This window comes from Ammodytes marinus (genome assembly GCF_949987685.1).
Source record: "Ammodytes marinus genome assembly, chromosome: 3".
Taxonomy (NCBI): Eukaryota; Metazoa; Chordata; class Actinopteri; order Uranoscopiformes; family Ammodytidae; genus Ammodytes; species Ammodytes marinus.
This window is the reverse complement of record NC_137232.1, coordinates 16,415,120-16,442,852: the sequence shown is the minus strand read 5'-3', so window position 1 is coordinate 16,442,852 and position 27,733 is coordinate 16,415,120. Positions and strand designations below refer to the sequence as shown.

Genomic DNA, 27,733 nt, shown 5'->3' with positions numbered 1-27,733 from the left:
AATTAAAACAATTCTTTGTTTTTAGATTTTTACATGATATTGTTGTTCGATGGTGTCAAGGCAGCGCTGCCTGGAAGGCCCTAACCTTAACCCTAGTCGTCAACTTAAAGAGGACCTATGATACTTTTCGACTTTTATGACCTATAAACGTTGTTATAATGATTTATAGTCATGTTTAACCATACTAGCGTATCAAATAATTACGTACATGTATTTAGACGTATTCCCTGCTTACCGTCTGGGGTGGCTATGCAGAGCACTAAACACTAGGGCAGCCGGTCGAGAATTCACTTGTTCAAATTTCGAGTATCGTGCCCGGATGTTTCCATGTATGGTAATGCTGCTCAGGCAAGCTCCGGCCATGCCCCCACCTTCCTCTCTCAGAAATCTCCCCGCGCGCTCCCACATTCCTCTCTCAGAAGTCTCCCCGCGCGCTGCTGGAAATGTTCCGGAAGGAAGGTAACCTATCACAACATAGTGGGGTTTGCAGGAGGGTGGAGGGGCGGAGAAGCTCAAAGCAGTGTGTGGAGCAGACCGCTGTGCTCGCTAGGATGAGAGGAAGAGTGTCCCGAAAATCTACATGGTTTTTTGTGATGTGATTCGTGTCAGGTTGCTCTATAGCAGTTTTTAACAAGAAATTAAGACCAGAAAAGTAGTATAATAGGAGATCTTTAATGAATTAAATTAAATGAAAATAGCCCAAAAATGTACTGGTTTGCTGTGAAAAGTCAATCTATTTCTTTTCATCCCAAAATCAAATCCTAGAGGGAGATAGCAACCCTACCTTACCCTAGGCCTCAACTAAATGAATGGAATTCAATGTATTTAGCCCAAAGATGGACTGGCTTGCTGTGAAAAGCACCCCATCCTGGGATAAGAAGTTTCAGATAACTGAATTGCATGTTTTTCAGTTTGAGTTTGTCAACATAGTATTTCATTTCAGATCATGTCTAAGGGAAGATGCACACCGCAGAAGTTCTCAAAAAAAGTTAATCAGTTTATCACAATAACAAATCCTCAGATCATGGATCCAATGCTTCCTCCAGCTGATGGCCTGACCACAGAGCAAGCCCCGCCAATATGTTGGACAAATTTGCTGTTCCCCGGGGACAAATGCTGCCAGTGTGCCAGTATCAATTTCTCTCTGCCTCTTTTCGGCCAGTGGAAAAAGAAAGAATGAACTCGTCCTCTACATTCATGAACCCCACTTGGTGTAGTATAACAGTACGGGATGTCACTCTTAGCCTGATTTATCCTGTTGCTCTCCCATCAGTACATGTTGGCCAAACCTTTAGCCCTTAAACAAACAGATGAAAAAAACTCAATCAAACCTCCAGTAGAAAAAAAGTTCCATCGATTCACTTCTGGTTTACCCAACTAATAGTAGGGCCTATTTCAGCAGTAGACTTTACAAACAAACAACAACCACTCCCAACGTCTATGTTTCAAAGTGAAACTTCTAGTTGGGATGACCTGACACTTGAGAATGGAAACCAGTCGGTGTCAGATGCTCTGTGTCATTCAAGACTCCTCCAGGAGAGAGACCTCTGTAGCAGTAGTCTTTTGAGGGACAGTCCACGGGATGCAGTCAGTTAATTTTGTCTGGATTTGCTGTTGGAAGCCAAAGGTAACTTGTGCTTCCCCAATGTTAATGTTGTAAACCCTGATCTTTCACCTTAAACATGGTCCAATTAACTTAAATGGTTGGGGGTGTGTCTTACTAATGATTCACTTAATAAAACAATCATAGTTTGATTGGGAAAATAATAGAGAAATTGATTTTTTTTATTTCTACATGCAATTTGGGTTTTCAGTCCATGCAATAGGCCTATATGTTTATATACTCTATGTTGTAGGTCATTATTGCCAACAAATGAGTAAGTCTGATGTCTGTGTGCAGTATATAGTACAAGCCCTCTATAAATACATTTTCTTTTACAGTTACACATGTCAATGGATCTTTTATGTTTCAATAGAACGTTGTTTCTCTGAAATAATGTGAATTCATTTTGATGAATTGTGCAATCAAATGACAAATTGGAATCTTAGTTGAATGTTTTTTCTGAATTTAAAAACATTGAATTTAAAATGTAATTATATAAACATAATCCGTCATCAATAGGTTGTGTTCTTCATTTCTGAAGTTTTCCTTATTCCGAATATTTAATGCTGAATTTCACAGAGCAAATATTTCAAGCTCAGAGGATGAGAAATGTATTTCCTTTTTATAAAAAAAAAAAAGCATAAACCGTAAGGCTAAGGCAAAGCCCACCCTCTACAGGCTACTCATTTTATTTAAGCCTATTATCAGTAGCTTTAACATGCTCAGAAACCTCCCAGAGCCATTGATATAGATTTGATTCGAAAAGTTACTTTGACACATAAGAAGTATTCAGTAATGTTATGATATAGGTTAATAATAAATAGTGTACATAAATAATATCAATAATAGCTAAATAACAGATACCAGTAAAATAGCCTATACAATTGAATTGTACAGATAGGCTTACATTATCAAACCAAAGACTGTATCAGATTGATGGTTACAGTGTACTACTTTTTAAAGCTAAGGTCACCATATAAAACAGAAGTTGCTGCCTTTTGCTTTGGTATGACACAGTTCGTTTTTGGAAGCTTTGCAAAGGAAGAATACAGCAAAGAAGGCTCAAATGTCAAATCAGAGGTCAGGATTAATATGTAGAAAGAATAACCTAATATAAAACTAAAAAATGGCCTACAGTGCCCCCAATTCTTTACTAGCAAGGTGTGCCTAATTAATTGACCAGTGTATATAATAAAGTATATATATAAATCATAAACCTGTAATACAGTATAATAATGAGTAAGGCACAAACGCTGGTCATCAGCATGTTATAACACAAACATCCAATAGATGGAGGCATTAGGCCGAGAGAGTTAAGGCAGTGTTAACTATATTTATAACACAACTGCCCTGATCTTAACACAGAGCAAAAACTATTTCCTGAAATCTTCAGAATTATAAAACACTGAATCTTTTATTTCTTTCAACGCTTTATTTTTCCAGCAAAGTTTTAGTATTTCAGGTGGGAAACTGTAATGCACCAGTAATGTTGTCCTGTTGAGGTGAGACAGAACAGACAATTAAAAAAAAAAAAAAAAAAAAAAAGCTGCTTTGGAAAGAAAGTTGCACATTTTGAAATTCACATTTTTTTAAATGTTTAAAACACACAGATCTACATTCTTATATGAAATTGAATATGCCAATTAAGATTGTGAAGATATCTGGACAAAACTGAAATAAAGACAGCGCTGCAAATTGTACACATACAGTCAATTGTAGACCCTTCAGACTCGCATTGACATTTTAGTAACCCTCATTCAGACGGCAATAACTTAGTGTTCACATATTGAAGGTCTGACAATTGTGAAAAAAAGACAATAGACTTCAGTTTAACCAAACGTTACATTTTTGCATATCATTTGATATGTGCAGGCACAGTGAGCAGTGATGACCTCATTTTAAAACATGACAGTGGTCTGACAGTTTTATCTGAGATAATAATAAACATATAACATTTTTCATAATCAAATCAAAGAATACAAATTGCACTTAACCCACCAGGAAAAGAACTCAAACACACATACTCCAGTGTCAAGTCAACAACAATTCATTGTTTTTAGTACAAAGAGTAGTTAAATTGGTACCTTCTAAGTGAAAATACCTGACTGTTACAGTGTGTCAATATGTATCATATACCGTACATCTATAGCTAATGTTTCATTTGGTTTATATAATCTGATCTGTATTTATTTTGGTCCATCTAGCTCATTGTTATGAATATTAAAGTTGTATCAAACTCTAGAATATGCATATAACAGAAGTCAGCCTGTAAATATAGACCTTGATATATAAATAATGAATATTAAATATAGATTTATTTGTTAAAAGAATACAAATGATGCTTTAAGGCAATGCTGAGGGAATGGGACAGGGCACTAGCAGCTATTTGTAGGATTTCTCCACTTGCTTCCCGTTCTCTGGTTTTTCTGGAAGCTTGTAGTCTTCCAAAATGGCCTTGGCGGTCTGCTTGCCAGTCTTTTTCACCACAGCTTTGATCCCCAGGTTGTCAACATTGAAGGCAGTGAGGCCAACATTAATGGCAGAATTGACAGCGCTGTCTGTGGCTTGTCCTGCTGCATCTCCGTACCTTCATTAGAAATATGATTGGTCGGGAAGACAGAGCGAGAGGCGAGAAACAGAGGATTTGGGGAGAATTAATAAATTAATGAATTAATTAAAAGGATTGCAAAGATGTCATGCTGTATGTGCATTTGAATGTGAGGATTACAATCATTCAAGTTTGCAATATTGGATTAAACCATTCTGTAGAATCTGAATTTTGAATAAATGATCCATTATGAAGGTTGGGCAACATGCAATCATCTGTCATGGAATATAATAAAATGTTTTTCCCCCTTTCACAACACTATGCACATCTGAATTTAATTAAGACATCAATTTGCAGTGAATTAACGCAGTGAGAAGAGTTTAGAATGCTTTGTGCAAGGGCCAATTCTTTCATAAAACCCGTCATGCCTGTGATTAGTGGTGCAAAGAGTTAAAAAGGTGAGTATGATTAGGTAAAATTACATTTCTCCTCATTAGGTGGGTCAAAGATGTTTTGAAGACCCCTAAATCTGCAAAGCAAATTGAAAAGTGGGTGAGTGCACATTTTTGTTTGCCATGTATAATGCAGAAGATGTCATTTGCAGCATATACATTCGAACGTGTCTAGCAAGCAGTGTTGAGCAAACATTTGCATTTTCTTGTATTGAAGCAGTGACGGTGTTGTGACAAGCAATTTAAAAATATAAAAAAAGGAAAAACTTACTTGTGTTTAACTGTTGTGACTGTCTCTGATGCTACACTGGTAGTAATGTTCTTTGCTGCTACCTCCAAACCAGTCCACATGGTCGCAAATCCTGGGAAAATACACAGAAGCAGAGTTCAGTATTCTTCTTATGAACACCTTCCTCTTAGATAATATTTATGTATTTGACAGGGACAATGCCCAGCTCATTAGCATTACCAGCATTAGCTAGAAGTTAATTTTCATCTGTAGTCCCACCCACTCTACCTTGCACTCCACTGGCAGCCACTACCATGGCTCCGTCTATGTTGGAACGCCCGTCCTTATCTTTCTTCATCGACTCAGGGATCAGCTTGCCTCCGTGTTTTTTCACATGTGGAGCCAGCTCTCGACCCACGCAGCCCGCGACCATACACACCCCGTCCACTGCAGCAACACAGCATTACTCCATTAGAAAAAAAACTACACAAGTTCAGTAAAAACGTGCTGACAGGGACCGACTTAGTCACCTAGAAACTGGCTGACTTTGACCGCTCCCCCTGTTGCTTGCTTGGCCACATTGAGGCCTTTGGAGACCGTGGGGCTGACGTTGGCGGGCTTGTCCTCTGGAGTGATGTGTTCTCGGAGTTTAGACGCCCCTTTGTGAATGGCCTTGCCTGTGAACTCGGCTCCTTTCACCAGGCCCCAGCTTAGCCATGACGCACCTGAGAGGACAACAGGGTCAGAGCAGGGAGAGTAATGGAGTCTTTCCTAACTCACTAAAGCCTCTGGACACCTGGTCTAAAGTAGTAGAATCAATACAATACTGTATGATGTAAAAGTTGGGTGTCTCAGTAAGCTTTTACAAAACTCTGATTGAAAATAAATGTTCATAAATATTATAAAACATTTAAAAAATATCCAGCTTCAAACAGTCTCTATGGCAACTGTCGTTTTTATAGAAAGTTGGGGCAGAGAACTTTGTGTCTACAGGGGCTCTAGCAAACTAGATGAGATATTTCATAGGTTGGGAGATGGCCTCACCTGTCAGGATCCCCTGTGACACCTTCTCACTCCACTCAGGCAGATTTGGATCGTCCTCAGTCGCAGCAGGTGCAGTCTCCTCTGGGGAAAGGATGGGCACCTTCTGACTGAGATTAATGGAGTCTGCAGCTTCATCAGGATCCTGACCATATAGACACACATATGTTAGCTACTGTACGATGAAGACAGACAATGTGTGCTGACAATAAGGCCTACTTGTCAGTCAAACCCTACGGACAACTTGTCTGCTACAGTGTGTAGGTGGTACACATCTCCGTTCAAACGCTCCAAGTTACCCCACCAAAATCACACAATAGCTCCTCTTATTGTTCTGTGCTGCTCCTTACAATGCGCTATTTGTTTGCCACAAAGAGACGGCCATTTTAAAAAAGTCACTGTGCCAGTCGGAAAACAGTCTCCCTTTGTGCTGTAAATCTTTAATCTTCTGCTCGACCTCCCAAAAAATGAAAACAAGACAAATAGTGCCTACTTGCTGATAGGGAATCACCTCCATCAGAGAAAATAACTGGTTTGACTGCATACATGAGAAATGACCTTGATCAGTATCGATCCTCCATCATGGCTGAACTGGCACTTGTCTATTAGCTGAAGCTCTGATGTTGTTCTAACTGCTGCAGATAAGAGCATTAGAACCGATTAATTCTCCTCACCTGACTCACTCAAATCTCCACAATGCTGAGGCAGGAGTAACATGGAGAAGTGGACCAGAGCAAAAATAAGCAGGAGAGTTTCATGCCAGAAAAAAATTAAAAATTTGATAAACTTCTGAGTCTGCAGACTTAAAGCATTAGGGAGGCAGCAACTATACTCTGTCTTATGGGAGGAACAGATTTAATTAATATCTGCAGTGATTCCTGTGTTTGCACAATTTGATTTGTGGTTATGGAGGACTGACAGCTATTCAAATCACAAGCTTTAACAGTCTGCACTTTCAATTGCATTTGCTACAGAATGTAATCAAACAAAATTATCTTTATGTGCAAGGACAAATCCATTTTGGTGGCCACCCTGACCTATGAAGATTATTTTGCATGCAAACACTAATTTGTTAGGTCAACATTAGCAGCTGAAGCTCAGGCCTTTTACTCCTATACTAATATTGTGGAACAATTACCTGTACTGATTAGGGGTGTGAACGGTTACAAAAAATTGTAAACGGTTACACAACCCCTTTTTTTTCGTGTACACGGTTAACCGTGACGTCATTGTCCTCATGCCCCCGCCGTCTTGTAGGCGCGCGCGCGCGCACACACACACACACACATACGCGTTCGTTCGCCTGTAAACACACAATTGACATGAACTACGCTCGTTTACACACCTCTTATAATAGGTCCATGGTACACACACACACACACACACACACACACACACACACACACACACACACACACGTTCGCCGTCATAATCGCGCTTCATTCATTTCCTGATTAATATAGCCTATCGCTTTCTACATGTCCACGTTAAATGCATGTTGAACAGGTGTTATAAAGTTCGGGCTACTTACGAGCGTAGTTCACGTCAACCAGGTAACTTTAATCTTTAGGTTATCTTTCATCACTCTTCCGTGGCTGTGAGTCGAGCCCCAGCACGGCGACTCCCCGTGTGTGTGTGTGTGTGTGTGGCGATACACACACTCACTCACACACACTCGCCGAGGGACAGACAGATTCTCGGCAGACTAGCTTTTATCCTCGGCAATTAGTTTATTAGTGATGTAAAATCAATAAACGCGTGTCTCCAGAACATATTTAAAAACTTTGAAATTTGAAAAAAAAACAAAAAAAAAAACAGTTTTCGTTTATTGATTTTTCCTAAACGGTTATGATTTACTAAACGGTTACACGTGTACACGTGTACACGTGCACACCCCTAGTACTGATAAGTATATATTCACATATATAGAACCCAGATCTGACTGCACATCAACACTGACCTGAACTCTGAGATCTGTCATATGAGACAGCAGGTCCTGGAACGTCTGTCTGTTTGCAGCAGGCAGCTCCGAGGACAACACCACCCCCACGTAATAACCTGGAGCTGGTGCCATCATGTTCGGAAACATAAACACCCCAGTGTTACACAGCAACACTGGGGAGTCCATGGCCATGAGCGGGTAAAGCCAGTCACACACCTACCAGGAGGCAAACAAACATGAAGAGGAATAGGGAATCAAACAGCTGGAAAATGTGTCATCATCATTGTGTGCATCAGCAAAAAAATGTCCTGTTTATTTCTAAGCAATGTGCCCATAAGGTTAAAGGTGCAGTCAGCGATGCTAGTGAGTGCTTGTTGTCAAAATCACTTTGTCAAAATCGACAAATATCTCCTCTCAAAACGCTACCCGTTTGTACTGGTGTGCGCTGTGACAACAAAATCCATTTTAGACTCTGTAAACAGGCATGTTGCTAGCTATTGTGGGCCCCCTTTGTTAACTTACCCTTTGTTTACATACCACTTTACAGAGCCTAGGCTGTATATTAACACCTGGTTATTTTCAGCGCACATACAGTACGGAACTCAGGCAGATTGTGAGAAAAATATATCACTGATTTTATCATCAAGCATTCTACACAATTGCTGACTGCACCTTTAAGTCCATTGATTATTGAGTTTACATGCAAGTGAAATGTAAGAGGGGAAGAAAAGCTCCTGCTAAAGTATCTGTTTTCAAATCCGAGTTCATAATGACTGGCCTTACATGTCTAATGGTGGCAACACAGTGAACTGTCTTGTGTCCTCCAGGCCCGGAGGACACTGTCTCCCTCTGACTGCTGCATGTCTAACTGGATTATAGGGCAGCACAGTGTAAACAGGGTTTGGAGAATGACTTGGACTCATGTGAGTCACTGATGTCACACAGTGGCAATGGCACCTGGGAAATACCCCAATCAAGAGTCCCATGTCAGACCCATGATCCACCTGTGTCTGTGTATCTGCTGTTTTAGCAGATGGTGGGACAAAACACGGCAAGACAACTGGGTGGATACTGGATAATTGGACAAATTACATAAAATATGGATTCAGACCACCAGTCTAGTGGTTTAAAGGCCTGCTGCGCTGTACAATAGCATGGGATAAAGTAACAATGCACCTGAATGTGAGCTGATTCTGTTTTGTGCTTTTCATTGACTTAATACATCAACTGAAATATCTTTAGAACAAATCGGACTAAACTATGGGGTGTGTTTTTAGGAAAGTTAACATTTATGTGCAGTAATCTATCATAGATTATAGCACATGCATGTTAACATTCCTTAAAACACACAGAGGAACAATGCAAATTATAGTTTAACTGTTTAGTCTCTACTTTAGTAATCAGAAAAATAATATTGGAATATTGTAAAATATTGTCAACCTTAGAAAGAAACTTCATTTGCAGGGCATTACCTTCATGAAGAACTTAAGGGAAAAAGCATGTTCACCTAAACCCGATCTCTTTGGCACCAAGTAAACCTCATTCAAGAGAGTTGCATTTGTTGCATTTATTGCATCATTGCCAACTACTATAATAGCAACAGCAGAATCATAACAGTGTGCTACTAGGTGAAAAGACGACCTAGCATGACGATGCACTAGCTGCTTAGTGCTGCCCACCAACAGCAGAATTCTCATCAAGATCTGCTGTTGGTGGCATTTGTGTTTGAAGTGAGGTGCACAAAAATTTACCAAAGTTTGACATCATTTTGGAACATAGCCCTTTTAAAATTGAAATAAAAAATACCACTGAATAAATGGTATTAATTGAGTCTGATGTTGGATTTACCAGGAGGGTGACATCATATCCAGAAACCTGTTGGGATTAGGGGCACTGAGTAAACAACGCTCACATGATCCCGTCCAACAGGGCAAAGGATGAAATCATTAACGGGCCTATCTCCTCCTGCTGATGACTCACGGTCTGAGCAGTCTTGATGAGCCGAGCAAACACATTACAAAATCAGGCTAAAGGGCGACAGAAAGACGTAGGAGGGCAAGAGACTCTGCAGTGATGACATTTCATTTTTTGCTCTCATTGCATCGTATGGGAACTTTTCCAGGCATTTCAAGCTTTATAACAGAGAGGGTTTTAAATACTTATTTACCTGTAGAAATGCTGGTGGTCGGTTGGGCACTCTCTCAGAGTGTTCACTGGTAAACTTCACCAGTCGCAGGTAGCCTGGGTACGACGGGGCGCTCACATGCCCTTCAGGCGTGACAAAGAATATCTGTACACCATGGGGGATGTACAACAGCTCCTCTCCCTCTTCACTCACACTCTGCCGAGACGATGTGGAGGTAGATGTTTGACTGTAGAACTCATCGCCCACCAATGACATCTCCCCTGTGTCTGTTCCATACGAGATAGACAGGTGGCCGTCTGCCGCCTGAGGAGAGTAAGCTGGAGGCATTTCAGCTGGAACCACGGGCTGTTTGCTCGGTGAGAGGGGAAGACCCTCACTACAGCACCCAGGCATGCCACCTACAGCCCCTGCTACCAGCCCGTTAGTAGAGAGTAGGTTTGGTGGAGCTGGCCTTTCTGGCCTCTTGTCGGTGGGCAGTGTTGGGTAGAGACCTGCTGTGGACACATCTGTAGCACCAGGGCCAACCACGCTGCTAATGTCCATAGTGGGTGCAGATGCAGCGTCAGAGCTAGTGTCCAGAATGGCCAGTCGTGTGGTGATGTTGTTCAGCGTCTCCTGCATCTTCTGCTGCATCTGTCTGGCTGATTTCCAGGCGCTGCCGACACACTCGTCCCCCTGTGAAGGCACGCTGATGGCCCTGAGAAGGTGCTGGCGCCCCCGCTTGTAGAGCTCCAGGGCATGAGCCTTTTCCCCGGCTTCGTCTAAAGAGAGCCCTTCATTGATGCACTCGAAGGCCCTCGCATAGCCATCTTTGATCACTTCAAGTCTGGCATTGTTGAATGCATCTTCTTTAGCTTTCTCCATCCCCTCTGAAAAAATAAGAATACTTTAATTGATATATGTTCACACACACACACACACACACACACACACACACACACACACACAAGGAATTTGCTGTGGTCTGATATACACAGAAATATAAAAAGGCAAGTTTCAATAGAAAGTTTACAAGAAAAGCATTATAATAAAGGAGAAATATATGCACTAATCTATTTAAAAGCAGAGCTGTGCTACCGTGCAGGAGTGAGCATTAAAAGGTTTGGAGATGGATACGAATGTGTTACTGTACTACAGAGGATAATGAGCTTGATTCACATTGGGCTGTATTCATTCAAACAAACAAACAGACACATCACAAATGAGTTACAGCAATATCGATGAGGTAAACCCATGTAACGGTACAACAGGATAGGGCATATAGAGTTTGGCACACTTGATAATATCACACGAAACAGGTTATTACTTACTGGTTTAGTCTCGATAGTTAAAGTATCCACAATCAGAAGTCACTCAGTCATTAAACAGTGACACGTCATTGACTGATAAGATAACGTTACCTGATTCACTCAGTTGACTGCGTTGATTGTGAAAGCGGTCGCACAAACAGGCTAGTGTTGACGGTCAAAAGTTGCAACACAAACTAACAGCAGGTGAAGTCTCTGTTCGCACCTCTTAAACAACGCCCATGGTTCGCACGAGCCAAGCTGTTACGCCATGATGTCATTGTACCAAAACACGCGACATAAATGGCGTTATAATTATAACACATAACAGGATTGGCATTAGCAGGTTAGCATTAACTCCTTCATTTCCATGCTTACCCCAGGGAGCAGCTCAATTAGCCTGTTAGCTTTGAAGCTAGGAACGGCTGTTACGTCGTAGTCTTGTCAAAACAGATCCTTGTAGCTGTCGAAAACCGTTACTTCAACAAGCAACAGTCTCTGTAAAGTAAAGTTTTGGTCCGTCAGTGGTCTCTGATGAACCTTCACGCGACTTCCCAATGTGGAGTAGAGTGACGCACTGTTTACTATCCACAGTTTGGACTTTTCAAAGCAAAAGTATCGTGACAGGATGTACCGTCACGTAACAATAACGTGCCCTCCTCATACATATGCACGCCCCGAGCGTAAAGACGCTTTTGTTTTATTTTGAAAATAACTACAGGAAGTAGGAGTATGCGCTAATGACTGCATCAACGTTAGCTTGACTTATTGTATGAGTTGCAGTTCACCACTGTGACCACTGGATGGCAGTAAACGCTCATTCTCGACCTCGACCACACAGGTCTTGAAGCTGGCTGTAAATTCCAGTTAATTGGTCATGAGTTTTGACTGCCATCTAGTGGCCACAGCAGTGATCTGCAATACGTTCAAAATAGTCAAGTGGACGTCAATGCACAAATAATAGCATATTAACACTTCCTACTGTAAACTGTCAAAATAAATAAGTAGATAGATAGACAAACGAGTTACACAAATCAAGATGAATAAACAGAATATGATTTTATTTTTATTTTTTCAAATGTCTTATTTCTATGAGAATGTGAATTCAACAGGGTCAAGATGTCAAATACCCCGAAATAGTTGGTGGCGATATACACCTGGAAGTTGGTTTGTAGGCCAGGCTGCTAGCCCGCTATTAAAGAAGAAGAAAAAGAAGGGTCGACTGAGAATGTAGGCTACAGTAGCCTAATTATAATATTACCAGATTTTGACTCTAGCATCTACAGTTCATTGTTTGCATGTGGATCCAAGTAATGTATGTTTATTTGTGCACATTATTCAGTGGGTTGCCATGACGACTAGGCCTATAGGCTGTGGCTAATATTGATGCTAACGATGCTAACGTTAGTTACTTGGTTTGTAAGGTGCGAATTTATGAAGCAAAGTTGAAGATCCACCATAAAGACACACTTTTTTGGCATAAAATGAATTTATTTATTTTCTCTCGTCTGAGACATTAACAGATTAGATGACTAATGGCGCCCTTATCTGCTGCCAGAGTTAGCCTACATAGTCCTGAAAGATACATGACCGGGGCGCTCTGTGAAAATGGGACGAACACCATTATCCATTATTATTGTAGGCTACTACTAGACTGACTTTGAAACTGTCGAAAGACTACATATTGTTGCTTTAAAACTAATATGCTAAAATACAAAAGTTTGTTCAGATCCATGCAGAGCCGGAGTGGGACTCATTTTCAGCCCTGGAGTTTCATGCCTCAGACCGGCCCATTTTAGTTCACGACCAACATTATTAATATAATGTAATAACAACCTTAATATGTACGTCTGCAAAAGTGCACTGTTCTCTGCACCCTTGTAATTCTGTGTTTTTAGACTGTGTGGACTCAAATGCTCCTGTGTAGCCTAGCCTATAGGTGGCTGCCATGGTGCTACTATGTGCAGTAGGAGTGTGCGGAGACGTCATTATCTGTATCTGTTCAACAAACACAATTATCTGTATCTGTATTAGGATATGACACCGGAAGTGGGCTGGGCTTATGTCTGAATATTTTTTCACCAACAATTATTGTCCCTTCAGAGCCTCAAATTGATTTAATATTGGCATATTATTAATAATGAGATATATTTTCCTCATACTGTAAGCTACTTCTCATCTGTTTCTCTCTCTCATTATAAGTTATGAACTGTCTGAGCCCCTACACGTTTGACTGGGGGACATCTAACATTCAGAGTCTGAAACAGTAGGCCTATTACATCACAGTAAATCATAAACTTGCGCACTCTTTTTATTTTTAACTATAGTTGTATGATCCATCGATCTAGATAAGATTTATTTTTCCCGTTTACAGCAAAATCCAAAGTGTTAATTTAACTCTCATAGAGTCAAATTTAACACTTTCTTGGTGTTTATATAAAGCTCACCAAGTTGGAGTTAAAGTAACACTTTTGAAAGTGTTAATATTTTAACTCTTAAATAGTGTTAAATATTTAACACCCACAGTGTTGTTTTTTAACACTTTACAGTGTGTTTTTAACACTATATGGTGTTACTCACTAACACTACGAGTGTTGATTTATTACACATTAAAGTGTGTTTTTAACACTATATGGTGTTACTCACTAACACTACGAGTGTTTCTAACTTCCAGTTAATCATTTACACCAAGTTTGAAATGCTTCTATATTCAATTGTAAGAAAAAACACATTGCTACAGTATAATAAATCATTAAAACAAACTATTATCATTATTTTTTTTATTCAACATTGCAGCTCACAAACAATATTGCACACAAGATCCAGGCATCAAACACATTGGCAGATAATGTCTCTCCTCCACTCTTCTCTCTAATGAACCACTCCAGTGTGGATATGAGTAAGGTGAAAATAGGCCCAAATAAATATATTTACACATTTCAGAAAATGACATACAACACAACTGTATGCACATGAAAACAGTTACAGTTGACCAGAACAACCAGTGCGTGAGGAATAGGATATGTACACAACATATGCACATTTAAAATGAAAACAAAGGCACAATATATTGGCTCTCATCTCTACCATAGGCATTTTGTAAGGCAAAGGGCTTATACATTTCAAGACTGTCTGCTTTTATAACATCTTTGTCATCACTTTCAAATACTTGGTAGGCATGAAAATGTTCACTGAAATGATCAACCACAAGTTTTGTCACTAGGAAGTAGATAACACTGTCAACTAAAAGGATCTTTTGTATTCTGCAAAACACTGGCATTTCACGTTCAATCTCTCTGCAAACGACTAGTCCTGTCCTGTACTCTGTCCCACTGATTCTAACCCAGTTAGCCGAGAAGATGTCTTTTGGTACAGCATGAAGGGTTTGAGCAAACCTCTCACTATCATCATCAAAATGAAATGGTTTCAAAGGTCCATACTCAATACGGTTTAAAGGTGATGTCTCCCAATGATATCCTATAGACATTTGATGTTTTTTGGCAAGAGATTTGGTGATGTTCTTGAAGTTTTTAAGAGTGTTCTTGAATACTTTGTGTTTTGCTTCAAATCTCATGCTCCACATATGAAGTAGAGGCCCTATTTTTCTTATGCAAGCTGGGTAGTGTATCATGAAATGATGTTTTGGGATCAGGTTTCTGTGCGGATACAGCTGTTTGAACAAGTCATGATGTTCCATTATTAGATGTTTTAAAAGTACAGTCATGCCTAGTGTAACAGAAGGAGAAAATATGATGTTGATAATCTGCAGTAAAATCAACAGCAAAAGCCAGTTTTTGTTTCCTTCTGGCACAATGTCACCAAAAAGTAAAGGAATGTTCCTCACGAGACAAAGAGTCTGAATGGAATTGAGGCCAATGTTATTGCCAATACTGTCCAAGTTAATCCTTGTAGGACGGTTTTTTCGCTCCAAGTACCCATAGTCAAAAGCATAAATTCTAGATAACAGATCAGGCTTTGACAGAACATTTTCTGAGAGATATTCCAAAAGTAACTTTATCTCATACTGAGCCACCCCTTCAAGAATGTCGTGCATTATGTCCAAAGAAAAATTGTGGCTAACATGAAAGAACTGTAGGCCATTAAGAGTTGAATTCCTTTTTAAACCAAACACTGATAACTTCTGTGGGTCTGATTGCAACTCATTGCAGTGCATTTCAAAAAGTTCTTTTCCACGCAAGATTATCTTTGGGTGGTCTTCACTGTAAACATTCTGGGCATCACCTTTTTCAATCAAACATAAACGACAGTAGTAACGTCCATTAAAAGACTCCGTAAACCCTAGAATTGCATGCATTCCTAAGTTGTCCCCAGTTATCTGGCATATAGTGCCATGGACTTTTTCAGTGGAGAAGGGCAAGTCAAGACCGTGACTTTCCAGTGTTTTGATGTCATTTATCAAAGGCTGAAGAATAGGATCAAAGCCATATTTTTTCACATCTTCAGTGTGAAACAGTGCGACCAAATGGATGTTCATCACAGCTGAGTTAAACTTTGGTGGCAGATTTCTAAGGACAAAATAGAGAGCTCCCATTTTGTGAATACCGCGTTTTGAACCCAGTGGGTTAGCAGTTTCAAAGTCATCATAGTACATCTGAATTTGTAAAGAAGTCGGTTGTTTAGAGAACAATGCATGCGTCTTAAAATAACTACCATCACAAAAGTCTTCATATTTGTCAGTTTTGGATACAAAAGTTTCCCCAAGCAATTTACAAATATCAGAATTGCGGCACATGAATTGGATTGTTTCCAAAATTGGAACGTAAACAAAAGTGTCTTTCACTTGAACTTGATCATAAGTACCGGTTTGTTTATTTCGCCTTGTATCGAATCGATGTCCTAACATTATTTCTATAGGCTCAACAACACCCCATTTTTCGTTGAAATACCTTGTTCTTTTAGTTTCAGTATTAAAGCTAACAAATGGATTTTCAAAAGTATCAAGACCTTCTAATGTCGATCGGATAGGATTGTCTTTAGGCACAGCAGATAGTATTTCTTGCTTAACTTGGGAGTGCAGTCCTGTAGCAAGTTCTTCCAAATCACTAACAATTGTTGAAACAAGACTATTTGCCATACCACTTTCTTGAAGTTTAGCAACAATTGAAGCACAGACATTTTTAGTATGTTCTTTGTTAAGACCAGATTCATTGTCCTCAATACAACCAGCCTCTAAGCTCTGTGGGACACCTGTTTCACCAACTTCTGAAGTACCTTGGACACTGCGATGGATAGCTTGAAAGGACTCCGGGTTTGCTGCAACACCACTTTGACAAAAATTCTCCTCATGAACTCTCATTAAATGTTTTTTGAAACCGGCATATGACAAAAACTGACGCCTACAACAATCTTGTGCACAAACCAACTTAAACCTGCTGCTAGGATAGAAACTGTGATCAATTCTTAAATGGGTTACCAAGGATTGGACAGCCTGGTGTACAGCTTCACATATGAAACACTTATACATGTTTTAATCCTAGTTCAGGAGTTTTGCCCGCAACTCACGGATTCTTGGAGTCTCATCTGTTGTTGTGACATCGATGTTGTAGACTGTTGTCTGCACAAATGTGTAGAGCTGGACCAGGGACTCCTCGTATGAGAGGTTGAACACGTAGTGCGATTTGAACAGTTCATCAAAAGCACCTAAGGAGCTGGTGGCTTGGCAGGGGATGAGCTGTTTGTCAACGACGATATAGAAGGTGTCAATCTTGTTCTGGGTGCGACCAGCAGCAAGGATGTACGGTTGTTGACCCTTTCTCCCACGCAGGTGTTCATCAATGCTGCAGCACGACTGAAAAACAGAATAAGATGAACACCTTAATGTTAGTGCTCCCCCTTTTACAATGTTATTCAATATCGTGTTTGACAAATATCACAATTATTTATTTATTTATTTTCTATTTCATGAATCAATTCTGAAAAATTAATCTAAAGCATGTTAATGGCAAAGAGGGCCTTGTACATTAAATCATAAAGTCCATGAAATAATGGAATTACTTTTTTTAAATGATACCCAAATATTAACTGTATTTTTATATTTTAATAATTACAGATTGCTGGAAGGAAACAAGCAGGTGCTAAATGCTGTTGTTAAGTGCACTACTTTGATTTTTTACTTGTGCAATTATTTACAAATCTTTATCCAAGGAGAATGTATCTACCTACATAAGAGAGACAATGCACATTTTTAATTTTCAAATATTTTATCTACCATTTATTCATTAAATGTGTTTTTATCAAATGCAAAAGTCTGCTTTGTATATGGGCCTTTGGCCTACCTGCTCACTAAGCGATAGGCATCAGCCTTTGAAAAACCCATATTGGTCAACTGCCAACTAGATTAGTTCTCTCTTTTGTTGCTGGGGAAAGAACAGATGAGACATCCATACCTTGTGAAAGTGAACCATTTTGTCCACTGCATCACTGGCACTGATTTTGCTCCTCTTCCGTCCAGCTGCGGGTGGCAAGAGATGGAGGAGCAGCAGCAGAGAAGCCATGTCACTGTCCCAGCCTATCAGGGGGAAACAACACAAAACAAGTCATCAGTATCTACTTGGAAGGCACACAGTAAAGAGCACTAGCTATTTGGAATGAAAATCAACCCTGCACACTTACTGGCGTCATCATTCTCTCTAGGTTTCTCAGCAGCATTCAGAAGTCGGCACAGCTCTTTTGACTGAGTCAGTTGTTTGGCCTCTTTGATGACCTTGTCCTTGAATGCCGTGTCCCACTTCTCAAGCATCTTGGATGCTGTTTCACCACCAAACAGCAGCAGGAAGTCTTGATTCAGCTGTTGATCACACACAAATGTAAATACATTACGCTAATAGTCAGAGCATAGTTAACTACTGGAACCCAACCAAATTAAAGACTGGATTTTAAATAAAATTCACAACTCACTAGTCCTTTGACATCTAAAAAACGTGGAAATGTTTTGAAGACGTCGGCCGATCTCTGCGCGTCACGCACTAGGTCTTGGCGATGTTGCAAGGTCAACTTCATCTTCTCAAACACACTTGCTTCATCAGGAGAGTGAACAAGAAAAGAAATAGCCTCCCTGCAAGCATCTCCATCAAGCTGCTGAGGCTCTGTGGCTGCTGGTCTTTGGCGCTTTGGTGCCTGTAGTTGAGGCTCTGTGGCTGCCTGTGGACTGCCCGTCGCCCGGTTCTTCCTTGACATGGTCCTGAGGCGCCATGATAAATATCCTGTGTTTTTCAGCCCATCGTAGAAGTGCTCCTGTGAAGATGTTTTCAAAAACTATTACAAAGGCCTATCACTAATTGATCTTAAGTTATTTTTCGTCTTCATGCTATCTTCATGGTCGAGTCAAACTTTGCTCAGTGGTACTATGGTGTGCATCTTTTAAATCAGTAGAAGTTAACAGTGCATTCAATCATGTAAGCTAAACCCCAAAGCTCTTGTCTGTAAAACTTTATTGGAAAGTAACCTTTTTTTTTTAACTTACATATCCCTTTGGAGCAAAAGGATCCTTCAGCGAGGGAAAGAGTGTAATGATTCCCAGGGCATACTTCTCTTTTTGCTGACGTGAAGGAATCCTCCTTTAGAGAAAAAAACAATTCAACATGAAAATCCAAATGCTGACTATAGCAACACAACTGTTACTTCAAAATGCATTACATTCCTTCTTAATAAACCATTTCTAAACAGAAAAGTTTGTTAATAAAATGTATTGAAGAACCACGTACCCATGCATTTCAGTCATGTGGCTAGCCAGAATGTTAACAAGGTGTCTCCGGGTGCTGTGCTTCAACGTATTTTCTGACTTGTACTCTTCCAGGACATCCTCACCTCCAGGTTTCCTTAGCAAGGCCTTCTCTACCATCTTCTCACATAAGAGAAATAGATCAGTGTTCATTTCAGTCTTCTGTGATAAAATAATTTGAACAATAACGTGCCTGTTCCAATTTACTTTCCTCACTAAATTCTAATTCATGCACCATTCTAAATGTCAAAATACTGATTGGTGAAAATCTCAATTGAAATGACACTGTATATGTTTGCAAGTGACAACTATTGCTCAATACCTCTTTCGCTGCCTCTGACCCTGAGCCCTCTGTGGTAGATCTGTTGGATATATTTCTGTCTGTGGGAATCCCCCATTCTCTTCGACTGGAGAGGTCATTATCACTCGAAGAAGGTGACATGGTATCCGTGAGGGAAGATGGTGATGAATGATCTAAAGGAGAGAAAACTTTAAAAACAAGAAAATCTGCTATTGTGGGGGTGTCACAGTCAGAAGTAGAAATCATTTTTGATATGGTTATGATTAAAAAAACAAAAAAAACATTGATTGTCATTTTTGACACAGCAAACTGACCCAGTGTAACATGCTTAGAACAATAACACAATTGGCAAATGGATGCTGATCCATAGTTTGCTAAAATGTGTTTATTTCTTAACCAAGTTTGTCTCCATTACAATCTGTACCGCAGTAAAAACGTACCGGGAATGCTGTTACATAATGTCAGGCAAAAGTCAGGATTGGCCTCTATCATTTCATGAAGCTTGTCTTCATCCACTGTTGGCAATATGTTTGTTGACATAACAAACTGACCTTGTATAAGACAGACATGGGATAATCAAAACCCAACCCACATTTTCAAACTGTTTTGGAAAGTGAATGCTGATCTGCATTTTGCTTAAATATTTTTCGGTTCAGCTACTTTGTCACACTATGTGTAGTGTGTCAGACATACAGCAGTCTATCTCTACCATTTTGTTCAGCAAAAACAGCAGATAGGCCTACCTTCAACTGAAAAGCTGTCACATACTGTCAGGCATAAGTCAGGATTGGACTCTATCAGTTCAAGAAGGATGTCGTCATCCACTGCTGTGTCGGTGTCATCAAAGATTTGAAGTTCAGTCACATCAGGAAGACCAAACTTGCTTTTGACTATGGGAAAGATTAGCATGACACCAGATAATACCTGAAGCAGGTTTTCAACTGAAAATATTTTGATGACTGATCAAGCAAGTTATGCCAAATCTACACCACATTCTAAACCGTGTACCTGTGAGCAAAATAAGGGAATTTGAAAACAGTTGTTAAAGTAGGCACTACTAGCCATATTTAATGGTTCCCTCTATTTTGAATGTAAAAAAAAAAAAAAAGGCTTGCACCAAGAAGCATATTGTCATCTGCAGCCTAAAACTGATAATGCAATTAACTGTCATAAGGGTTAATGATCCATGTCCAACAAACTATTCATACCAACAACACAGAAAAATACAGTAATAGTTTGTTTTTTGTAAAGGCGGCAATATATTGTTACACAAGATGGTTACTCACCTTCATTGATGAATTCCAAATAGGTGAAGCCTGACTGCAATCTGATGTACTTCTTGGTACCCTGGTATTTCACCTTCAACAACATGATGCCTCATCTAAAAAAAAAAAACAGTGGAGATAATGTTAAAGTTTTAATTATTCCTTTGCCAGGAGTTATAAACCAAAATTGCAAGTTGTGTGGCCATTAGCAAAACAATACACTACATGCATATTTTATCAGTAACTTACGGAAAGAAACCTCCAGACCTCAGGCCTGTTACTCTCCTGTAGAAAACAGTTACCATAGCTAATTTAACCAGTATAGCCAGCTAAATAGCCAATTGGTTATTTTGTTCACAACGTTGACACTAAATTAAACTGGTAAAAATGGAAAAAAGGAGACCATTCATTTGCTAATATACTGTCAAAAGATTCGCTGCTTAATTGATAATGATTGATGGTTAATTTTGACCTCACCACATGCCTTACACTCCTGTAGCAAACACTCTTAGCACAGTAAATTGACCTACTTCAATAGTTTAAGATATACTAAACCACTCATTAAAAAATTCGGCCAAGCCATAACATGCATATTGTATCGATCTAACTTTGCAGTTACTTACCGAAAAAAACTTTTCAAGCACCTTCCGGAACCCACCACGTGTTACACTTCTGTAGAACAGACATTAGCATAGATAATTTACCCAGCCTGGCTAGCTAATTAGCTACAGCTTGCTTTAGCTCTGCTAAGTCGGTCTTATTGCTTAAAACTTTATCGTTAGCACTAAATAAAACGAGTACAAATAAATACATAAAAAGAGCCAGTTCATTAACGGATGAAATTGCGAAACATTCACCCATTAATTGGTGCTAGTTAGCTAATGTAGCCAAAGCAAAATTAGCATTAATATCCCCACCAGCTTCAACACATTTGCGGCACATAGGCTAATGTATGAACACTCATTTTGATATAAAGAGTAACTTGCTAAATAATTAAATATATCTGGTCCTTACCTTTTCAAATAGCTGGGCTTTCTCCGGCTTTCTCTACCAAGCCTGCAATGGCCGCGTTCAAGAAAAAGAGCGCCTTAAAACCGGATATGGAATTAACTCTGAGATTAACTCCGTTGAGGGTGCATTCAATCAACTCTCTTAAACAACACCAGGCACAGAGCTATTTTAGCACTGCAAGTGTTAAAGTAACACCAAAATCAACACTAAGCAACTCGAAATAATTAACACTGAAATATTAACACTATTTAACACTGCAGATTTTGCTGTGTTTCCCTCTTCTCTCTCCCTCTCTCTCCCTCTGTCTCTCTATAGACCTATCTCTGTCGCGCTATCTCTCTCCCTATGTTTTTTAATTTCTAACTTAGTTCAATGAATAATTACTTTGGACTAGGAAACAGCGTTTTATAATCTAGTGATGTAAGTGATCAACGCACAAAAACTAAACTTTGTTTGAGCAAATCTCTTAGTTATAAACAGATTGTATGAACTAAACAGGCGAATTCTTTGCAGATCAAATATTTAAAGATCGATTTTATTAAATGAATTACACGGCCCGTTGCCATTAGAGAGACGCGGTTCACGTTCAGAGATTTGAAATAAATTAAAGTCAGGAGGGACTGAAGGTGAGTCGGGGTCAGAAACTTCCAGCGGAATGGAGAGAGACCGCGGCTCACGGGGCCATGCATAAATGCAGCCGGTCTTTCTCTTCTAAGCCACGGCAGCGGAGATGTACAGCTGATAGGTGCGACTCAAGTTAAGGCAGAACGCGCTGCGTCAATTTAGTGCATGATAGGCAAAATAAATAAATAGTTGTTTCCCGAATGATTCGGGAAGTAAAAATATTCGGATCGATCTCATTATCCGTGCTCATCGGAATAAATGTTCGGATTCGGGCTCATCCCAGTGCAGCCGACGCTCCAGTCGCCATTGTCCCGAGCATAGGCCTACATTGAAAATAAATGACTGGGGGCTGGCACTAACTTTTATGAAGCCTTTGGTATGAGTGCAGAATTACAAGTTATCTTCTTTCACCGCGTAGTCCGACATGAAAGACATGCTGCTAGTGAGAGACACGCAGCAGGGCTAGGAGTCCTTAGTTCCTGTTTCTGCTTCAAAATAAAAGTCATCTCACGTTACGCCAGTTAGATGCTTTTAATGTGAAACTGAAGCTGTATGAAATGGTCAGTTTCCATTAGCAGTAACTTAACTGCGGACTAATAATATGATTTTTAATGCACCAATAGGTATAATGATATTTTAACCCAGTGCCATGACTGGGCCGGCCCTCGCAGCCCAAAAACCAGAGCGGCCCACCGGGAATGCTCCCGGTTCTCCCGATTAGCCACTCCGGGCCTGGATCCATGTGAAGTTGCAACAAGTATGAAGGCTTGCAACCCAATCCTGCTTAGGGCCCCCAAAAGTCTAGGGCTAGCCCTGCCTTTTAACCAAACCACTAATAATAAAAAATTACTAAAGAATTTTCTAACACTTTGTTTTTGAAATCCTGTTGTTAAATGTGTATTTACTATACCAAGCTGTAATTGTCCTGACCTCAAATACAACCCAGCTGTTCTTTGAGTTGGACCCGACACCACCCTGATTCATTGGTCCACAGGAAGTGGCCACTTTGCTCAAAAAGTTGAGATATTATATGGTTGTTTGATGGTATTACCACGTTTTAAACAATCTTTGCCACTATGGTTAACATAAATAAATGAGCGATCTATTACACACATTACTCTTTAGATTCATAGTTCTCAGAATCAGAGCTCGGAGAAGAAAGTCAATTAAAAGAAAAAAAAATCTGTGGTTCTTTCAAATTTATTTTAGCAAATGCAGATTAATGTGGAACACTTCTGACTCATTGTGAAAAGTCAGAATTGATCTATTAGGCAAAACGGATTTGCTACAGATCTGGAAAACATAGCAGGACATGTTGGATGGAGACATTATTAAACTTCTTCTAATGTAGCCTACTATAGCCTACACTACACATGCACTAAACAGTACACAAGTTGAACAATTTAATAGTGTAAAAAATGAATCCAGCACACTTCTCATATTTTATTCTTTGCCGTTTTAATTACAATAAACACAAAGTCATATTAAAGTAAAAGTTATTTATTTTTTTAGGTTTTTGCCTCACTCTCCTGCTCAAGAAAAGGTGACAGAAACAGGTCCTGTAACTGTGCATACATTTTGATATAGAAATGGGCAAAGGTCCCTCATTCAGGTTAGCTTAGCTCAAACACTGGTAGTCATGGAGAGCAGGTCAAAAGATTAACTTTACAACATCACTAAAGCTCCTATTTGCTTGTTGGGATTTGTTTATTCATCAAGCTATGTTGTGCTCTATATATTTTTTTTTTTACAAGTTATGTTATTTTATAATCACTTCCGGGTTTCCTTCCAGAATGTGTTTATATTACATAACCTGTAAAAATATAGAGCATACAAAAAGTTGAACATTTACCTCCACTTACTTTTCGTGAAGCTCTAAAAACAATTATATCCAAGGACCATTAACATAAAGTAGTAAAACACAGGTTTCAGGTAAATGTAAACTTGCTTGTTTACATCCAAAGAAATGGATAGCACGACAGTGCAGTCTTTGCAAGCGTCACAATTATGTAAATATTCTAAATCTGTCAGTAGATTTATTCAAACTGTCTATAAATACTTGTATCAATACAATACAGATGGGTCTAACGAGGCGAGTTCTGATAGATGAGGACTATAACCTGCAGAGGGCGCCAAATCCAGTGAGACATGCCTCCTAAAATGATATATGGAACTGGAAAAGACAGAGTGGTATTTATACTACTGTGGGTTCCCAGTTCATCTAAACCTTTTATTAGCATTTTCTACGCACATGGAAAAGATTAGATGGTCGGTTTGGTATAAATGCGTGCACTAATGACCATTATATTGACTTTTTTTCAGGAAATGGAAGAAAGCCAGAAAAGGCTCCACTCATTAAAAGTCAGCAGGCAAATCAACTAGCATAATTAACTAAGACGTAGCTTTTTCACAATCTTTCATGTCCCAGTTTTACTATTCAGACGGCAGACGAGAGAGTCCACACAGTCGCTGTGGGCCTAAAGAAAGGCATGCGATAAACATCAGTCTCATTACCACTTTGACAGTTTCCTAGAATACATCATACACACAGACACCACAGCACAAGGACCCGACTGGACACGCTTTCCATACATATGGAGATGGTCCTGTTCAACTATGGCATACCCCCATACCCAAAGATATGTTTGTTTTCCATCACAAGCATAGTGAGTTTAAGCTCCTGCCTTTAAGATTATATTGGCTTTTAGTTCCTTAATTACCATGGTTACTATGCCTATTATCACAATTATAGTCTAAGCGAGTAAAAGTGAATTTGTCAATGATTCCCCTTGCAATGCATTGGCAATAAATACACCACAGAGTTCTCTCTCTCTCTCTCTCTCTCTCTCTCTCTCTTTATATATTTTTTTATTTTTTTAATATTTTAAGTATTTATGTTTGTACCTCTCGTGTTCATGCACAAGATGCATTATGTGTCTACCAAATCCCTCTACTCTTTTGTTGTACCTTTCGTCAAGCATGGACGTGAGTGCATCGGATGAACTGCAATAATGCATGTCTCCATACTGTAGATTATTTTGCCAGCTGGAGCTCCATAAGGAAGTAGTAAATTAACTTTGTCTTTTCCCTCATGGTGAGTTCAACAACTGCAAATGTCTGCAACTTAAACAGAATCATGATATACGTTTTTGGTCTTTCGTGTGTGTGTGCGCCATTCATCATGGAAGAAGGATTGCTTTTAAATCTATGGAATGTGGTTTTGGTCAGAGCAATAATTTGTCGACATGACATCAAAACAGTAATTTAGCTTCTTGGAAAAAAGTGTTAAAGAAAGCGAGAACAGCCCCTAATGATAGTTTAAACTACACTGGTATTAGTCAGAATGATACTATGGCTGCTTTATCCACGGGTTGTATTGCTGTTATTGTTCTGTTGTTATTCTTCAGCAACAGTTGCCACAAACACTAAAATCTGATTTCATGTTACCTAAAACAGCCTGTCAACATTCTTTGTACAGAACTCCAGTGTGTCATTTTTCTCTGAGCTGTTGACGTTGACTCAATGATACATGAGGAATGATAACAGTCAAATTATACGCACATGATCCGTGAAACAAGTGAGAAGAAAAATACATTTTAAATGGTTTGTTGGCTTCTTAGATCCTCGGCTATTTCAGTCATTTGAATCCAATGAGCTGTATTTTCATTGGGTTTCAATTTTATTTCAGTTTCCTTCTCAATTTTGTTCCATGAACATCAAATACATGCAATTAAACAGCTGGAAATGGTAATAATCCATGGAAGAGTTCAGCAGAATATAAATAAAGATTTCTGTCAGCTACAATGTTACTGAGAACAATATTATATCGAACTATAATCATGTCTTCTTTGCATCAGCTGCAGTGGTCACTTTTGATTATTGCTGCCATTAACAACATAATAGCTCCTTGGGTAAGCCAATTAAAAAAACTGTCCACATTATCAGGACGCGTACACTGCAATGCCATATGAAGTGTATTAATAAGACATGACAAGCAAATACTTGTTTTGAAATCAGTATAGAACAACGTATGCTGTCAGCATTTAAAAGAAAAGTGTGATCAATTGAATAACATGTTTCATGTTCATGACTAACACAGGTTTATTTAAGGTGATGGAACCAAAACAGAACTATACTGCCAAAATGGAATGGAAATACGCAAGCAGGTCAGAGGGGGCCACAGATAACACATGATTCCAGTTATGAGTCAAAACCCGTGTTGTCTCCCTTTTCCTAGCCAATCTGTACAAACAAAACTGACAAAAAACAGGGCAGCTGTGTCCTCGGTCCCACATTGGATATTGTGAGGACACAAATGCATACTGCGCATAATCAGACCCATGTGTACTAATGCAGTTGTTCCCAACTACCCAAAGCTTAAGTCACAGTCCCCCCACCCACCCGCTGAGGCTCATAATATGGTAAGTTATTGTCCCCACATTGGAGTATAAAGTGGTTAACAACAAAAATGTGCTTTAGTTTCAAGAAAAGTGATTCTAAGCCAAATGTTCACAAAAACTACAATAAAATCCAGTTTCACAGAAAATTCCAGTATTTGTTTTTGATGATTTTTCATTTGTTTGTATAATTACAAACTGACTCACCGCAGGAACCCATGCATGGACTGGCGGACTAAAGCGCTCTGTAGTGAGAAAAAAAACAGAAGGATTTTAGATCATATCTGAAAGCCCTATGAGTTTGGTCTATATGAGCCTACACTCTAGTACTGTAACTACGTTAGAGGACACTGAAATATTATGACAAATGTTTTTATCAAAGTGTATATGTCTCTGTTCTCTTTTTTTGTAAACATATTTTCATTGTTCTCAGATAACATTTCCATCCGTTACAGGAGCCCGATTTAAAAAATAAATAAAAGTTGAATAAAACGTGACTGGATAACAGTTCGTAAACCTTCACCAACCCCATGATTTATGGGTAGAGAGATCCAGCTCCTGATCCAAAATGCTGCAGATTCTTGAACCTTTGTACTCGAGTTGAAACAAGGCTTCAACAGTATTTGGAAAAACACTCTGTCCCCAGTTTAATCTCTGTCTCTGGTTTGAAGTGAGCGAGGAAAAAGGGATGGAGCACAGCTAACCTTAAACAATCTTATTGTGGGAGTGATCAAGTTTAACATGAAGTTAAACCCATGAGTGCACGCTCATAATACATTTAAAAATAGTGTCTTCAATGAATCACTCGACTGTTTGAAAAAGTTATTAGATTTACCAGAGGCTATAGTAACTCTTTCCTGACAGCGCATCATGCATGAGCTCTGTACCTCAGGAGAAATGACGTCATTTGCACTAAACCATGTTTCCCATAAACTTCAACTCGGAGAGCTTGTTTTGCCTGGACATAGAATGGGGTTAAGACATTTCCCCTCTGTAAAAAATCAAATTAAAGTTGAGTTTTTACCCTGTTGCTTCTTGTTCTGTAATTATGTTAAAAATTATTGAAGAGAGAGAGACAGTTTTTAATTTTGGCTGTGCACGGCTCAAATAGTAAATTGTGTTTTTGTGGTTGTGGATTTCTCCCGGG

At 39.3% G+C, this 27,733-nt stretch overlaps 1 protein-coding gene across 2 annotated transcripts; it reads right to left on the bottom strand.

Annotated features, from left to right (window-relative positions):
• Positions 1-3,071: 3,071 nt before the first annotated feature.
• spartb (spartin b) lies at positions 3,072-11,829 on the bottom strand. 2 transcript variants are annotated; one of them, XM_080053729.1, is made up of 9 exons: positions 11,626-11,829; positions 9,983-10,830; positions 7,834-8,031; positions 5,877-6,018; positions 5,363-5,557; positions 5,121-5,279; positions 4,875-4,965; positions 4,634-4,680; positions 3,072-4,190 (listed from the first exon to the last, which is right to left on the bottom strand). In XM_080053729.1, the coding sequence occupies exons 2-9, from the start codon at positions 10,823-10,825 to the stop codon at positions 4,084-4,086; spliced, it is 1,782 nt and encodes a 593-aa protein (XP_079909855.1). In that variant the 5' UTR covers positions 10,826-10,830; positions 11,626-11,829; the 3' UTR covers positions 3,072-4,083. The 2 variants fall into 2 exon arrangements, with proteins under 2 accessions (XP_079909855.1, XP_079909854.1); XM_080053728.1 differs by lacking the exon at positions 4,634-4,680.
• Positions 11,830-27,733: the final 15,904 nt, after the last annotated feature.